General features: G+C 48.8%; 1 protein-coding gene across 1 annotated transcript in view; it reads right to left on the reverse strand.

Annotated features, from left to right (window-relative positions):
* LOC140112408 (inter-alpha-trypsin inhibitor heavy chain H3-like) overlaps positions 1–19,089 on the reverse strand; it is a 30,945-nt gene extending 11,856 nt beyond the window's left edge. The window contains exons 1-12 of the mRNA XM_072132486.1: positions 18,928–19,089; positions 18,648–18,752; positions 11,907–12,069; positions 9,960–10,070; positions 9,762–9,890; positions 8,051–8,167; positions 7,811–7,979; positions 6,611–6,736; positions 6,315–6,496; positions 1,457–1,642; positions 1,233–1,366; positions 948–1,102 (exon numbers count right to left, since the gene is read on the reverse strand). Of these exons, the coding sequence (XP_071988587.1) occupies positions 948–1,102; positions 1,233–1,366; positions 1,457–1,642; positions 6,315–6,496; positions 6,611–6,736; positions 7,811–7,979; positions 8,051–8,167; positions 9,762–9,890; positions 9,960–10,070; positions 11,907–12,069; positions 18,648–18,752; positions 18,928–19,067 (1,717 nt within the window). The 5' untranslated portion in view covers positions 19,068–19,089. The remainder of the gene's footprint in view (positions 1–947; positions 1,103–1,232; positions 1,367–1,456; positions 1,643–6,314; positions 6,497–6,610; positions 6,737–7,810; positions 7,980–8,050; positions 8,168–9,761; positions 9,891–9,959; positions 10,071–11,906; positions 12,070–18,647; positions 18,753–18,927) is intronic.
* Positions 19,090–19,209: the final 120 nt, after the last annotated feature.

Raw genomic sequence — 19,209 nt, forward strand, 5'->3', positions numbered from 1 at the left:
GTAATCAGACCTCACACTGCTGTGCTCTGTGCTCCCTGCAGCCAGTGTTATGTATTGTCCCTGGAGAGATGTGTAATCAGACCTCACACTGCTGTGCTCTGTGCTCTCTGCAGCCAGTGTTATGTAATGTCCCTGGAGAGATGTGTAATCAGACCTCACACTGCTGTGCTTTGTGCTCTCTGCAGCCAGTGTTATGTAATGTCCCTGGAGAGATGTGTAATCAGACCTCACACTGCTGTGCTCTGTGCTCTCTGCAGCCAGTGTTATGTACTGTCTCTGGAGAGATGTGTAACCAGACCTCACACTGCTGTGCACTGTGCTCTCTGCAGCCAGTATGAGGTATTGTCCCTGGAGAGATGTGTAATCAGACCTCACACTGCTGTGCTCTGTGCTCTCTGCAGCCAGTGTTATGTACTGTCCCTGGAGAGATGTGTTATCATACCTCACACTGCTGTGCTCTGTGCTCTCTGCAGCCAGTGTTATGTATTGTCCCTGGAGATATGTGTGATCATACCTCACACTGCTGTGCTCTGTGCTCTCTGCAACCATTGATATGTATTGTCCCTGGAGAGATGTGTAATCAGTCCTTTGTGTATCTTGTTAGTAGCAGCAGGACTGTGATATATGGATTTATATTCCAGGATGCTCACACTGCTTTGCTCTGTGTTCTCTGCAGCCAACTTAAAAACGGGTGGGACTTATTGAACTTCCATCCTAATACATGCACTTCCTGCTTGGATGGGACTCTTTAAGGTGGGGTCTTAATGGAAAATCCTGCGCCCCTTACACGTGACTCTTATACACCCCGAGTATCAGAGGGGACATTGGTATAGTCGCCTACAAGAACAACAGAGAGATGGTTCCCCCGATACCTTCATCTCACCAAGGAATCCCCGGACATGATACAACTGTAACAAACCCTCAGCTGTGGGAACTATGAGACTTACTGTCCTCCTTTGGCTTCCCGGCCACCATAGTCCTGGGGTCATGGCTCTGCTCGGTGATGACCATGGAGGTGAGAGGCGTCACAAAGTGGTACTTGAGGCTGAGGCGCAGCGCCTCCTCGGTGGAGTTCTCCTTTAATTCTCCATCAGAGGAAATTCTGAAACCAAAACATCGATAAGTTACACGAATACACGAAATATCAGAATAACAAAATATCACATTGTCTAATTCACAAAAATACACATCCTTGTGTCGGAGTGTCCCATCGTCGCTCTGCCTGATCCCACCTCTTGGTCAGCAGTTGGTCGATGGTCAGATAAGCCCACAGTCTCTGGGTGAAGTCTCCAAATATGTATCGCTGCTCCGCCTTCACGTCCTCCTGTACACCGGTCTCCACCCTACTGGAGAAGGGGTCAGTCACCTGGACAAACCAGAACATGGAGGTCACAGGACGCTCATAACTATCCGCCCGGGGAGTGTTCAGGTCAAAGGTCATCCCAACTCTACTTACACCTTGTGCCGAAACCTCAGCTATGAGCACGTCCACATCGTTACTGTCTATGTGTCCGGCCACCACGATCTCGGAGCCCTGGTAATAATACTTGAAGCGGTTTTGGGTTAAGCTGCTGACAGGCGAGTTATGGTACCGCAGGGTGACATCCAACAGAACCGGGTTCGCCACTTCTTTGTAGAAATTCTGCAGGAAAAACAGAAAAGCTGAAATTATCATCAAATCATGAAGTACCAGATGTGGAAGCTGACTGCTGGAAAAGAAATTTGTGCGTCATTATTATCTGCTCACATATATACAATGTATCTGGACACTGAGCGCCATTATTATCTGCTCACATATATACAATGTATCTGGACACTGAGCGCCATTATTATCTGCTCACATATATACAATGTATCTGGACACTGAGCACCATTATTATCTGCTCACATATATACAATGTATCTGGACACTGAGCACCATTATAATCTGCTCACATATATACAATGTATCTGGACACTGAGCGCCATTTTATCTGCTCACATTTATACAATGTATCTGGACACTGAGCTCCATTATAATCTACTCACATATATACAATGTATCTGGACACTGAGCACCATTATCATCTGCTCACATATATACAATGTATCTGGACACTGAGCACCATTATTATCTGCTCAGATATATACAATGTATCTGGATAATGAGCGCCATTATTATCTGCTCGCATATATACAATGTATCTGGACACTGAGTACCATTATTATCTGCTCACATATATACAATGTATCTGGACACTGAGCGCCATTATTATCTGCTCACATATATACAATGTATCTACACACTGAGTACCATTATTATCTGCTCACATATATACAATGTATCTGGACACTGAGCTCCATTATAATCTACTCACATATATACAGTGTATCTGGAAGCTTAGCACCGTTATTATCTGATCACATATTTACAATGTATCTGGACACTGAGCGCCATTATTATCTGCTCACATATATACAATGTATCTGGACACTGAGCGCCATTATTATCTGCTCACATTTATACAATGTATCTGGACACTGAGCTCCATTATAATCTACTCACATATATACAATGTATCTGGATAATGAGCGCCATTATTATCTGCTCACATATATACAATGTATCTACACACTGAGTACCATTATTATCTGCTCACATATATACAATGTATCTGAACACTGAGTACCATTATAATCTACTCACATATATACAATGTATCTGGACACTGAGCACCATTATTATCTGCTCACATATATACAATGTATCTGAACACTGAGCGCCATTATTATCTGCTCACATATATACAATGTATCTGGACACTGAGCCCCATTATTATCTGCTCACATATATACAATGTATCTACACACTGAGTACCATTATTACCTGCTCACATATATACAATGTATCTGGACACTGAGCTCCATTATAATCTACTCACATATATACAGTGTATCTGGAAGCTTAGCACCATTATTATCTGATCACATATTTACAATGTATCTGGACACTGAGTGCCATTATTATCTGCTCACATATATACAATGTATCTGAACACTGAGCACCATTATTATCTGCTCACATATATACAATGTATCTGAACACTGAGCGCCATTATTATCTGCTCACATATATACAATGTATCTGGACACTGAGCGCCATTATTATCTGCTCACATATATACAATGTATCTGGACACTGAGTACCATTATTACCTGCTCACATATATACAATGTATCTGGACACTGAGCTCCATTATAATCTACTCACATATATACAGTGTATCTGGAAGCTTAGCACCATTATTATCTGATCACGTATTTACAATGTATCTGGACACTGAGCTCCATTATAATCTACTCACATATATACAATGTATCTGGACACTGAGCACCATTATTATCTGCTCACATATATACAATGTATCTGAACACTGAGCGCCATTATTATCTGCTCACATATATACAATGTATCTGGACACTGAGCCCCATTATTATCTGCTCACATATATACAATATATCTACACACTGAGTACCATTATTACCTGCTCACATATATACAATGTATCTGGACACTGAGCTCCATTATTATCTGATCACATATTTACAATGTATCTGGACACTGAGTGCCATTATTATCTGCTCACACATATACAATGTATCTGGACACTGAGCACCATTATTATCTGATCACATATTTACAATGTATCTGGACACTGAGTGCCATTATTATCTGCTCACATATATACAATGTATCTGGACACTGAGCACCATTATTATCTGCTCACATATATACAATGTATCTGAACACTGAGCACCATTATTATCTGCTCACATATATACAATGTATCTGAACACTGAGCGCCATTTTATCTGCTCACATATATACAATGTATCTGGTCACTGAGCTCCATTATAATCTACTCACATATCTACAGTGTATCTGGACACTGAGCGCCATTATTACCTGCTCACATATATACAATGTATCTGAACACTGAGCGCCATTTTATCTGCTCACATATATACAATGTATCTGGACACTGAGCCCCATTATTATCTGCTCACATATATACAATGTATCTACAAACTGAGTACCATTATTACCTGCTCACATATATACAATGTATCTGGACACTGAGCGCCATTATTATCTGCTCACATATATACAATGTATCTGGACACTGAGCGCCATTATTATCTGCTCACATATATACAATGTATCTGGATAATGAGCGCCATTATTATCTGCTCACATATATACAATGTATCTACACACTGAGTACCATTATTATCTGCTCACATATATACAATGTATCTGGACACTGAGCTCCATTATAATCTACTCACATATATACAATGTATCTGGACACTGAGCACCATTATCATCTGCTCACATATATACAATGTATCTGGACACTGAGCACCATTATTATCTGCTCACATATATACAATGTATCTGGATAATGAGCGCCATTATTATCTGCTCACATATATACAATGTATCTACACACTGAGTACCATTATTATCTGCTCACATATATACAATGTATCTGGACACTGAGTACCATTATTATCTGCTCACATATATACAATGTATCTACACACTGAGTACCATTATTATCTGCTCACATATATACAATGTATCTGGACACTGAGCGCCATTATTATCTGCTCACATATATACAATGTATCTGGACACTGAGTACCATTATTATCTGCTCACATATATACAATGTATCTGGACACTGAGCTCCATTATAATCTCCTCACATATATACAATGTATCTGGACACTGAGCACCATTATTATCTGCTCACATATATACAATGTATCTGAACACTGAGCGCCATTATTATCTGCTCACATATATACAATGTATCTGGACACTGAGCCCCATTATTATCTGCTCACATATATACAATGTATCTACACACTGAGTACCATTATTACCTGCTCACATATATACAATGTATCTGGACACTGAGCTCCATTATAATCTACTCACATATATACAGTGTATCTGGACACTGAGCACCATTATTATCTGATCACATATTTACAATGTATCTGGACACTGAGCGCCATTATTATCTTCTCACATATATACAATGTATCTGGACACTGAGCACCATTATTATCTGATCACATATTTACAATGTATCTGGACACTGAGTGCCATTATTATCTGCTCACATATATACAATGTATCTGGACACTGAGCACCATTATTATCTGCTCACATATATACAATGTATCTGAACACTGAGCACCATTATTATCTGCTCACATATATACAATGTATCTGAACACTGAGCGCCATTTTATCTGCTCACATATATACAATGTATCTGGTCACTGAGCTCCATTATAATCTACTCACATATCTACAGTGTATCTGGACACTGAGCACCATTATTATCTGCTCACATATATAAAATGTATCTGGACACTGAGTACCATTATTACCTGCTCACATATATACAATGTATCTGAACACTGAGCGCCATTATTATCAGCTCACATATATACAATGTATCTGAACACTGAGCGCCATTATTATCTGCTCACATATATACAATGTATCTGGACACTGAGCTCCATTATAATCTACTCACATATCTACAGTGTATCTGGACACTGAGCGCCATTATTACCTGCTCACATATATACAATGTATCTGGACACTGAGCGCCATTATTATCTGCTCACATATATACAATGTATCTGAACACTGAGCACCATTATTATCTGCTCACATATATACAATGTATCTGAACACTGAGCGCCATTTTATCTGCTCACAAATATACAATGTATCTGGACACTGAGCTCCATTATAATCTACTCACATATCTACAGTGTATCTGGACACTGAGCGCCATTATTACCTGCTCACATATATACAATGTATCTGGACACTGAGCGCCATTATTATCTGCTCACATATATACAATGTATCTGGACACTGAGCACCATTATTATCTGCTCACATATATACAATGTATCTGAACACTGAGCGCCATTATTATCTGCTCACATATATACAATGTATCTGAACACTGAGCACCATTATTATCTGCTCACATATATACAATGTATCTGAACACTGAGCGCCATTATTATCTGCTCACATATATACAATGTATCTGAACACTGAGCGCCATTATTATCTGCTCACATATATACAATGTATCTGAACACTGAGCACCATTATTATCTGCTCACATATATACAATGTATCCGGACACTGAGTGCCATTATTATCTGCTCACATATATACAATGTATCTGGACACTGAGCCCCATTATTGGTCACACACAGTTTGCAGTCACCTGTAGCTGTAAGGCAGAGTCAGAATCCAGATAAATTCTTCTTGCCAGGCCGCCATTTTCCAAAGACATTTTTTCCAAGAAGCTGTAATCAAGATCAGCGCCAAATCCCAAACTGTACAAGGTCACGTAGCCATCAGCCGCTTCCTTCACATTCTTCATTATCAGGTCACTGTCTGTCTCACCTTCAGAGGAGAAAAAGGTCAAGTAAATAAAGAGAGAGAGACTAAAATACAGAAATCCCCTGGATCACCGCATCACACAGAACAGCGCCCCCCAGTGACCCCGCCTCCACGTACCAAATGTTGCGTCGCCATCAGAGAGGAAGATGACGGTCGAGGTCCTGACGTCCTGTGAGATTTCTGCTTCGCGTCCATCTTTCAGTATCTTCATGGCGGAGAGTAAAGCGGAGTTTATATCAGTTCCTAGAGCGGAGACATAAGACGTTGTGACTCGTCCTGATGTGCGATGTGACTCGTCCTGATGTGCGATGTGACACGTCCTGATGTGCGATGTGACTTGTCCTGATGTGCGATGTAACTCGTCCTGATGTGCGATGTGACTCGTCCTGATGTGCGATGTGACTCGTCCTGATGTGCATCCACTCTCCACTCACCTTGGTTGTGGTCCTCACACTGCTGTGCTTCCAGATCTCTGCACTGAGCTCCCTTATGATCTCAGTAACAGTAGCAGGCTTCTGGTTAAACACTACAGCAGACATTCAGAAAAGAATGAAGGAGCCATGGGTAAGTTCAATGCAGATTGCACAGAGCCCAGCAATGTGAGGACACACCTGCAGAGCACTTGGAGAAGCTACAATCCTGGAATGTAAATCCATATTTCACAGTCCTGCTGCCACTAAAAACATACACAAAGTGGCAGCACAGAGCACAGCAGTGTGAGAACACACCCGAAGAGCACCTGGAGAAGCTGCAATCCTGGAATATAAATCCATATTTCACAGTCCTGCTGCTACTAACACACACAAAGTGGCAACAGAGAGCACAACAGTGTGAGGATACATCCCCAATGCAACTGGAGAAGCTGCAATCCTGGAATATAAATCCATATTTCACAGTCCTGCTGCCACTAACAACATACACAAAGTGGCAGCACAGAGCACAGCAGTGTGAGGACACATCCCCAAAGCACCTGGAGAAGCTGCAATCCTGGAATATAAATCAATATTTCACAGTCCTGCTGCTACTAACAACATACACAAAGTGGCAGCACAGAGCACAGCAGTGTGAGGACACATCCCCAAAGCACCTGGAGAAGCTGCAATCCTAGAATATAAATCAATATTTCACAGTCCTGCTGCTACTAACACCATACACAAAGTGGCAGCACAGAGCACAGCAGTGTGAGGATACATCCCCAAAGCACCTGGAGAAGCTACAATCCTGGAATATAAATCCATATATCACAGCCCTGCTGCTACTAACAACATACACAGAGCACAGCGGTGTGAGGACCCCCCACACTGCAATGTAACGCACCTCCCTGAGCGGTGATTTTGCTGACGAATTCCTTTGCGCTCTGGATCATGTCGGGCGTGGCCATCACGAGAGCCTCCTTCCACTTCACAATGTGATCGCTGAACTTCAGGATTCCAAAACGATCTTCCTCCGGCAAATCCGACAGAATCTTCATGAAGGCCTCGTACGTCTGCGCTCCAAGCACAAGGGGTTAATATCCCCCAGAGTGCAGAATAGTGAGTGCAGCTCCGGAGCACTCACCTGTCGCATCTTGTGTCCTGCCATGGAGCCGCTGCAATCGATGACAAACACCACGTTCTTGGGGACTCGTTGTAGGAAGCCGGGAGCAAAGTAATGGACAAAATAACCATTGACGATCTGCGGATAAAGGAAGAGGCCGAGTGATGTCCTGTACAGGAGTCTATGGAGAGGGAGGAGCTCAGAGATAGAGGCGGGACACAGACAGAGGCTGCTGGAGATAATAGGAAGCTTCTATCTCACCCCAGGTGCTTTATTCCCATCAGTACATGACAGTACTGCTCTATAATGTTCTATATGATCCTGCTGATGCCTCTGAGTGATAGAGGAGATATACAGGCACAGACAGGGGCTGCTGGAGATAATAGGAAGTTTCTATCTCACCCCAAGTGCTTTGTTTACATCAGTACATGACAGCACTGCTCTATAATGTTCTATATGATCCTGCTGATGCCTCTGAGTGATAGATGAGAGATATAGGGACAGACAGAGGCTGCTGGAGATAATAGGAAGCTTCTATATCACCCCAGGTGCTTTATTACCATCAGTGCATGGCAGTATTGCTCTATAATGTTCTATATAATGCTGCTGATGCTTCTGAGTGATAGAGGAGATATACAGAGACAGACAGAGGCTACTGGAGATAATAGGAAGCTTCTATCTCACCCCAAGTGCTTTGTTTACATCAGTACATGACAGCACTGCTCTATAGTGTTCTGAGTGATCCTGCTGATGCCTCTGAGTGATAGAGGAAATATAGGGACAGACAGAGGCTGCTGGAGATAATGGGAAGCTTCTATCTCACCCAGGTGCTTTATTCACATCAGTACATGACAGCACTGCTCCATAATGTTCTATATGATCCTGCTGATGCCTCTGAGTGATAGATGAGAGATATAGGGACAGACAGAGGCTGCTGGAGATAATAGGAAGCTTCTATATCACCCCAGGTGCTTTATTACCATCAGTGCATGGCAGTATTGCTCTATAATGTTCTATATAATGCTGCTGATGCCTCTGAGTGATAGATGAGAGATATAGGGACAGACAGAGGCTGCTGGAGATAATAGGAAGCTTCTATATCACCCCAGGTGCTTTATTACCATCAGTACATGGCAGTATTGCTCTATAATGTTCTATATGATCCTGCTGATGCCTCTGAGTGATAGATGAGAGATATAGGGACAGACAGAGGCTGCTGGAGATAATAGGAAGCGTCTATATCACCCCAGGCGCTTTATTACCATCAGTACATGGCAGTATTGCTCTATAATGTTCTATATGATCCTGCTGAAGCCTCTGAGTGATAGATGAGAGATATAGGGACAGACAGAGGCTGCTGGAGTAAAGAGAAAGCTTCTATATCACCCCAGGTGCTTTATTACCATCAGTGCATGGCAGTATTGCTCTATAATGTTCTATATGATCCTGCTGATGCCTCTGAGTGATAGATGAGAGATATAGGGACAGACAGAGGCTGCTGGAGTAAAGAGAAAGCTTCTATCTCCCGGGATATTTCAGTTTTACGTGTTTAATAAATGAGCAAAAATATCTACATTTCTGTCGTGATGGGGAATGTACATTAATGAGCAAAAATAAGAACCAATCGGCTGCAATGAAACAAAGAATGAAAAATGTAAAGGGGCCGATATCCTGTGTGATGCCCCTGATGTGTAGGTAGGTGACAGCCCCCCCCCTGGCAGTGACCACCCACCTGGACGCTGCCGGCAGACGTCTCCCGGTTGACATCGTATTTGACCACAAAGTCTCCGTCCAGAAGGGTCTCGGTACACGCCGGACATTTCCGCTGCTGCTCCAGGGTTGGTCTGAACAGAACATGAGCCTGAAATATAAAACCCATTAAGAGCGCAGCCCCCGGTGGGCGCCGGACCCCCGGACTACAGGCAGTTACCTCGTGTCCCTGGTGGTCGATCTGAACCACGTCCAGCAGCTCATTGGTCAAGAAACCTCCAAACGCGTTCACAAAGCGGATTCCCTGCGGCTCCAGTATATTTACTGTTATCTGCAGAGCAAGGAGGGGGCAGGGTCAGCAGCGCAGAGGGTTTAAGCGGACAGTGAGCCGAGGGTATATAGGGAAAGGAGAAAGGTCTCCAGCAGCACAGAGTATTTCAGGAGGGGAGTGGGGGAGGTCACAGATTGAGGGGCACATAGTGGCAGAGCTGGGGCCCCAGCAGCACAGAGTATTTCAGGAGGGGAGTGGGGAGGTTGCAGATTGAGGGGCACATAGAGGCAGAGATGGCCCCCCCGCAGCACAGAGTATTTCAGGAGGGGAGTGGGGGAGGTCGCAGATTGAGGGGCACATAGTGGCAGAGCTGGGCCCCCCGCAGCACAGAGTATTTCAGGAGGGGAGTGGGGGAGGTCGCAGATTGAGGGGCACATAGTGGCAGAGCTGGGGCCCCAGCAGCACAGAGTATTTCAGGAGGGGAGTGGGGAGGTTGCAGATTGAGGGGCACATAGCGGCAGAGATGGGGCCCCAGCAGCACAGAGTATTTCAGGAGGGGAGTGGGGAGGTCGCAGATTGAGGGGCACATAGTGGCAGAGCTGGGCCCCCCGCAGCACAGAGTATTTCAGGAGGGGAGTGGGGAGGTCGCAGATTGAGGGGCACATAGTGGCAGAGCTGGGCCCCCCGCAGCACAGAGTATTTCAGGAGGGGAGTGGGGGAGGTCGCAGATTGAGGGGCACATAGTGGCAGAGCTGGGCCCCCCGCAGCACAGAGTATTTCAGGAGGGGAGTGGGGGAGGTCGCAGATTGAGGGGCACATGGCGGCAGAGATGGGCCCCCCACAGCACAGAGTATTTCAGGAGGGGAGTGGGGGAGGTCGCAGATTGAGGGGCACATGGCGGCAGAGATGGGGCCCCCAGCAGCACAGAGTATTTCAGGAGGGGAGTGGGGGAGGTCACAGATTGAGGGGCACATAGTGGCAGAGCTGGGCCCCCCGCAGCACAGAGTATTTCAGGAGGGGAGTGGGGGAGGTCGCAGATTGAGGGGCACATAGTGGCAGAGCTGGGCCCCCCGCAGCACAGAGTATTTCAGGAGGGGAGTGGGGGAGGTCGCAGATTGAGGGGCACATGGCGGCAGAGATGGGGCCCCAAGCAGCACAGAGTATTTCAGGAGGGGAGTGGGGGAGGTCGCAGATTGAGGGGCACATAGCGGCAGAGATGGGGCCCCAGCAGCACAGAGTATTTCAGGAGGGGAGTGGGGGAGGTCGCAGATTGAGGGGCACATAGTGACAGAGCTGGGCCCCCCGCAGCACAGAGTATTTCAGGAGGGGAGTGGGGGAGGTCGCAGATTGAGGGGCACATGGCGGCAGAGATGGGGCCCCAAGCAGCACAGAGTATTTCAGGAGGGGAGTGGGGGAGGTCGCAGATTGAGGGGCACATAGTGGCAGAGCTGGGCCCCCCGCAGCACAGAGTATTTCAGGAGGGGAGTGGGGGAGGTCGCAGATTGAGGGGCACATAGTGGCAGAGATGGGGCCCCCGCAGCACAGAGTATTTCAGGAGGGGAGTGGGGGAGGTCGCAGATTGAGGGGCACATAGTGACAGAGCTGGGCCCCCCGCAGCACAGAGTATTTCAGGAGGGGAGTGGGGGAGGTCGCAGATTGAGGGGCACATAGTGGCAGAGATGGGGCCCCCGCAGCACAGAGTATTTCAGGAGGGGAGTGGGGGAGGTCGCAGATTGAGGGGCACATAGCGGCAGAGATGGGGCCCCAGCAGCACAGAGTATTTCAGGAGGGGAGTGGGGGAGGTCGCAGATTGAGGGGCACATAGCAGCAGAGATGGGCCCCCCGCAGCACAGAGTATTTCAGGAGGACAATACACCAATGATGTTCTGTTCGGACCTGGAAGTTCTGCACCAGTTGCTTGGGTTTCACCTTCAGCTCTAGCTGGTACGCCCCCTGCTGTCTCTTCAGCAATTCCTCATACGTCAGTTTGAATACGGCCACGACCCGCGCCCCGACGTTCACCGAGATCCGAAAATTCTCCATTTTCCGTCCAATCGATCTACATAGAGATGAATCTCAGGGTTGGGTCACACAGATACAGGGGGTCACACAGATACAGGGGGTCACACAGATACAGGGGGTCACACAGATACAGGAGGTCACACAGATACAGGGGGTCACACAGATACAGGGGTCACACAGATACAGGGGGTCACACAGATACAGGGGTCACACAGACACAGGGATCACACAGATACAGGGGGTCACACAGATACAGGGGGTCACACAGATACAGGGGGTCACACAGATACAGGGGTCACACAGATACAGGGGGTCACACAGATACAGGGGTCACACAGATACAGGGGGTCACACAGATACAGGGGGTCACACAGATACAGGGGTCACACAGACACAGGGGTCACACAGATACAGGGGTCACACAGACACAGGGGTCACACAGATACAGGGGGTCACACAGATACAGGGGTCACACAGACACAGGGGTCACACAGATACAGGGGTCACACAGATACAGGGGTCACACAGATACAGGGGGTCACACAGATACAGGGGGTCACACAGATACAGGGGGTCACACAGAAACAGGGGGTCACACAGATACAGGGGGTCACATAGATACAGGGGTCACACAGATACAGGGGTCACACAGATACAGGGGGTCACATAGATACAGGGGGTCACACAGATACAGGGGTCACACAGACACAGGGGTCACACAGATACAGGGGTCATACAGATACAGGGGGTCACACAGATACAGGGGTCACACAGATACAGGGGTCACACAGATACAGGGGTCACACAGATACAGGGGTCATACAGATACAGGGGGTCACACAGATACAGGGGTCACACAGACACAGGGGTCACACAGATACAGGGGTCATACAGATACAGGGGGTCACACAGATACAGGGGGTCACACAGATACAAGGATCACACAGATAGAGGGGGTCACACAGATACAGGGGTCACACAGATACAGGGGGTCACACAGATACAGGGGTCACACAGATACAGGGGGTCACACAGATACAGGGGGTCACACAGACACAGGGGTCACACAGATACAGGGGTCACACAGACACAGGGGTCACACAGATACAGGGGTCACACAGACACAGGGGTCACACAGATACAGGGGGTCACACAGATACAGGGGTCACACAGACACAGGGGTCACACAGATACAGAGGTCATACAGATACAGGGGGTCACACAGATACAGGGGTCACACAGACACAGGGGTCACACAGATACAGGGGGTCACACAGATACAGGGGTCACACAGACACAGGGGTCACACAGATAAAGGGGGTCACACAGATACAAGGATCACACAGACACAGGGGTCACACAGATTCAGGGGTCATACAGATACAGGGGGTCACACAGATACAGGGGTCACACAGACACAGGGGTCACACAGATACAGGGGTCATACAGATACAGGGGGTCACACAGATACAGGGGGTCACACAGATACAAGGATCACACAGATAGAGGGGGTCACACAGATACAGGGGTCACACAGACACAGGGGTCACACAGATACAGGGGGTCACACAGATACAGGGGTCACACAGATACAGGGGGTCACACAGATACAGGGGTCACACAGATACAGGGGGTCACACAGATACAGGGGTCACACAGACACAGGGGTCACACAGATACAGGGGTCACACAGACACAGGGGTCACACAGATACAGGGGGTCACACAGATACAGGGGTCACACAGACACAGGGGTCACACAGATACAGGGGTCACACAGACACAGGGGTCACACAGATACAGGGGTCACACAGACACAGGGGTCACACAGATACAGGGGTCACACAGACACAGGGGTCACACAGATACAGGGGTCACACAGATACAGGGGTCATACAGATACAGGGGGTCACACAGATACAAGGATCACACAGACACAGGGGGTCACACAGATACAGGGGTCATACAGATACAGGGGGTCACACAGATACAGGGGTCACACAGACACAGGGGTCACACAGATACAGGGGGTCACACAGATACAGGGGTCACACAGACACAGGGGTCACACAGATACAGGGGTCACACAGATACAGGGGGTCACACAGATACAGGGGTCACACAGATACAGGGGGTCACACAGATACAGGGGGTCACACAGATACAGGGGTCACACAGATACAGTGGATCACACAGATACAGGGGGTCACACAGATACAGGGGGTCACACAGATACAGGGGTCACACAGATACAGGGGGTCACACAGATACAGGGGTCACACAGACACAGGGGTCACACAGATACAGGGGGTCACACAGATACAGGGGTCACACAGACACAGGGGTCACACAGATACAGGGGTCACACAGATACAGGGGGTCACACAGATACAGGGGTCACACAGATACAGGGGGTCACACAGATACAGAGGGTCACACAGATACAGGGGTCACACAGATACAGTGGATCACACAGATACAGGGGGTCACACAGATACAGGGGGTCACACAGATACAGGGGTCACACAGATACAGGGGTCACACAGATATAGGGGGTCACACAGACACAGGGGTCACACAGATACAGGGGGTCACACAGACACAGGGGTCACACAGATACAGGGGGTCAAACAGATACAGGGGGTCACACAGACACAGGGGTCACACAGATACAGGGGGTCACCCGGCCCGGGGTCACACAGATACAGGGGTCACACAGATACAGGGGTCACACAGATACAGGGGGTCACACAGATACAGGGGGTCACACAGATACAGGGGTCACACAGATACAGGGGGTCACACAGATACAGGGGTCACACAGATACAGGGGGTCACACAGATACAGGGGGTCACACAGACACAGGGGTCACACAGATACAGGGGTCACACAGATACAGGGGGTCACACAGATACAGGGGTCACACAGATACAGGGGGTCACACAGAAACAGGGGTCACACAGATACAGCGGTCACACAGATACAGGGGGTCACACAGATACAGGGGTCACACAGATACAGGGGGTCACACAGATGCAGGGGTCACACAGATACAGGGGTCACACAGATACAGGGGTCACACAGACACAGGGGTCACACAGATACAGGGGGTCACACAGATACAGGGGTCACACAGACACAGGGGTCACACAGATACAGGGGGTCACACAGATACAGGGGTCACACAGACACAGGGGTCACACAGATACAGGGGGTCACACAGATACAGGGGGTCACACAGATACAGGGGTCACACAGATACAGGGGTCACACAGATACAGGGGGTCACACAGATACAAGGATCACACAGATAGAGGGGGTCACACAGATACAGGGGTCACACAGACACAGGGGTCACACAGATACAGGGGTCACACAGATACAGGGGTCACACAGATACAGGGGATCACACAGATACAGGGGGTCACACAGATACAGGGGGTCACACAGATACAAGGATCACACAGATAGAGGGGTCACACAGATACAGGGGTCACACAGACACAGGGGTCACACAGATACAGGGGGTCACACAGATACAGGGGTCACACAGATACAGGGGGTCACACAGATACAAGGATCACACAGACACAGGGGTCACACAGATACAGGGGGTCACACAGATACAGGGGGTCACACAGATACAAGGATCACACAGGGGTCACACAGATACAGGGGGTCACACAGATACAGGGGGTCACACAGACACAGGGGTCACACAGATACAGGGGGTCACGCAGACACAGGGGTCACACAGATACAGGGGGTCACACAGATACAGGGGGTCACACAGATACAGGGGGTCACACAGATACAAGGATCACACAGATAGAGGGGGTCACACAGACACAGGGGTCACACAGACACAGGGGTCACACAGATACAGGGGGTCACACAGATACAGGGGATCACACAGACACAGGGGTCACACAGACACAGGGGTCACACAGATACAGGGGTCACACAGACACAGGGTCACACAGATACAGGGGTCACACAGATACAGGGATCACACAGATACAGGGGGTCACACAGATACAGGGGGTCACACAGATACAGGGGATCACACAGATAGAGGGGGTCACACAGACACAGGGGTCACACAGATACAGGGGTCACACAGATACAGGGGTCACACAGATAGAGGGGTCACACAGATATAGGGGTCACACAGATACAGGGATCACACAGATACAGGGGTCACACAGATACAGGGGGTCACACAGATACAGGGGTCACACAGATACAGGGGTCACACAGATACAGGGGGTCACACAGATACAGGGGTCACACAGATACAGGGGTCACACAGACACAGGGGTCACACAGACACAGAGGTCACACAGATACAGGGGGTCACACAGATACAGGGGGTCACACAGATACAGGGGTCACACAAATACAGGGGGTCACACAGATACAGGGGTCACACAGATACAGGGGGTCACACATATACAGGGGGTCACACAGAAACAGGGGTCACACAGACACAGGGGGTCACACAGATACAGGGGGTCACACAGATACAGGGGTCACACAGATACAGGGGGTCACCCGGCCCGGGGTCACACAGATACAGGGGTCACACAGATACAGGGGGTCACACAGATACAGGGGGTCACACAGATACAGGGGATCACACAGATACAGGGGTCACACAGATACAGGGGGTCACACAGATACAGGGGTCACACAGATACAGGGGTCACACAGATACAGGGGGTCACACAGATACAGGGGGTCACCCGGCCCCGGGGTCACACAGATACAGGGGCACACAGACACAGGGGTCACACAGATACAGGGGGTCACACAGATACAGGGGTCACACAGATACAGGGGGTCACACAGATACAGGGGGTCACACAGATACAGGGGTCACACAGATACAGGGGGTCACACTGATACAGCGGCTCACACAGATACAGGGAATCACACAGATACAGGGGTCACACAGATACAGGGGGTCACACAGATACAGGGGTCACACAGATACAGGGGGTCACACAGATACAGGGGGTCACACAGATACAGGGGATCACACAGATACAGGGGGTCACACAGACACAGGGGTCACACAGATACAGGGGGTCACACAGATACAGGGGTCACACAGATAAAGGGGTCACCCGGCCCCGGGGTCACACAGATACAGGGGTCACACAGATACAGGGGGTCACACAGATACAGGGGGTCACACAGATACAGGGGTCACACAGATACAGGGGGTCACACAGATACAGGGGTCACACAGATACAGGGGGTCACACAGATACAGGGGTCACACAGATACAGGGGGTCACACAGATACAGGGGTCACACAGATACAGGGGGTCACACAGATACAGGGGGTCACACAGATACAGGGGTCACACAGATACAGGGGTCACACAGACACAGGGGGTCACACAGATACAGGGGTCACACAGATACAGGGGGTCACACAGATACAGGGGTCACACAGATACAGGGGGTCACACAGATACAGGGGGTCACCCGGCCCCGGGGTCACACAGATACAGGGGTCACACAGATACAGGGGGTCACACAGATACAGGGGGTCACCCGGCCCCGGGGTCACACAGATACAGGGGCACACAGATACAGGGGTCACACAGATACAGGGGGTCACACAGATACAGGGGTCACACAGATACAGGGGGTCACACAGATACAGGGGTCACCCGGCCCCGGGGTCACACAGATACAGGGGTCACACAGATACAGGGGTCACACAGATACAGGGGTCACACAGATACAGGGGTCACACAGATACAGGGGGTCACACAGATACAGGGGGTCACCCGGCCCGGGGTCACACAGATACAGGGGGTAACACAGATACAGGGGTCACACAGATACAGGGGGTCACACAGATACAGGGGTCACACAGATACAGGGGGTCACACAGATACAGGGGTCACACAGATACAGGGGGTCACACAGATACAGGGGGTCACATAGATACAGGGGTCACACAGATACAGGGGTCACACAGATACAGGGGGTCACACAGATACAGGGGATCACACAGATACAGGGGGTCACACAGACACAAGGGTCACACAGATACAGGGGTCACACAGATACAGGGGGTCACACAGACACAAGGGTCACACAGACACAAGGGTCACACTGATACAGGGGTCACACAGACACAGGGGGTCACACAGATAAAGGGGGTCACACAGATACAGGGGGTCACACAAATACAGGGGTCACACAGATACAGGGGGTCACACAGATACAGGGGGTCACACAGATACAGGGGTCACACAGATACAGGGGTCACACAGATACAGGGGTCACACAGATACAGGGGTCACACAGATACAGGGGGTCACACAGATACAGGGGTCACACAGATACAGGGGGTCACACAGATACAGGGGTCTGCACATAACACTTGTCTTATGGGTCAGGACTTGGAACTTGGGGTACAGTCACACACACAGGATGTATAGAAAACTGTGGGGCAAATACAGGACAGGGGGCAAATACAGATGAGGGGTGGGGGACATATAGAGGATGGGGTGGGGGACATATAGAGGACGGGGTGGGGGGCATATAGAGGACGGGGGGGGACATATATGGTTATACAGTCGGGGATCATACTGGACCAGTCCGGCGTTTTGGCCCCTGGCCGCGGCTCGTCCGTATTCCTGATCCGCTTCTTCCTTCTTCTTCACTGCACCGACAGTGGTGACGCCATCAATGGTCCTTAGTGATGGACGGAGAGGGAAATGTACATTAGTGATTAGTATCCGGGGCGACCTCTGACCCCCATGAATCAGGAGACACACGGATACTTGTATGATGGGTTGTGTTATGCCCCCCCCCCCTCGTTATTATATATTGTATTCAGGACCGAACACTGTCCCGGACAAGGACTCACATGCTGAAGTTGGTAATAAATGCGGTTTTAGGAAGTTCCACATCAAACACGGCTTCATGGGACGAGTTCAGACGGTTCTCGATTTTGGCTTCTATCGAGGTGCGAGCAAAACGCGATGTGACTTTACAGTCGACGTCCATATTGTGGATGAGCAGCGGCGGCTGCACCTGTAACATTATAACATTATAATCCTCAGTGACATATATAGCAATATGAGGGGGATATGAGAGGCCACAATATGAGGAGGAGATGAGAGGCCACAATATGAGGGGGAGATGAGAG

This window comes from Engystomops pustulosus, unplaced genomic scaffold (assembly GCF_040894005.1).
Source record: "Engystomops pustulosus unplaced genomic scaffold, aEngPut4.maternal MAT_SCAFFOLD_758, whole genome shotgun sequence".
NCBI classification, from domain to species: domain Eukaryota; kingdom Metazoa; phylum Chordata; class Amphibia; order Anura; family Leptodactylidae; genus Engystomops; species Engystomops pustulosus.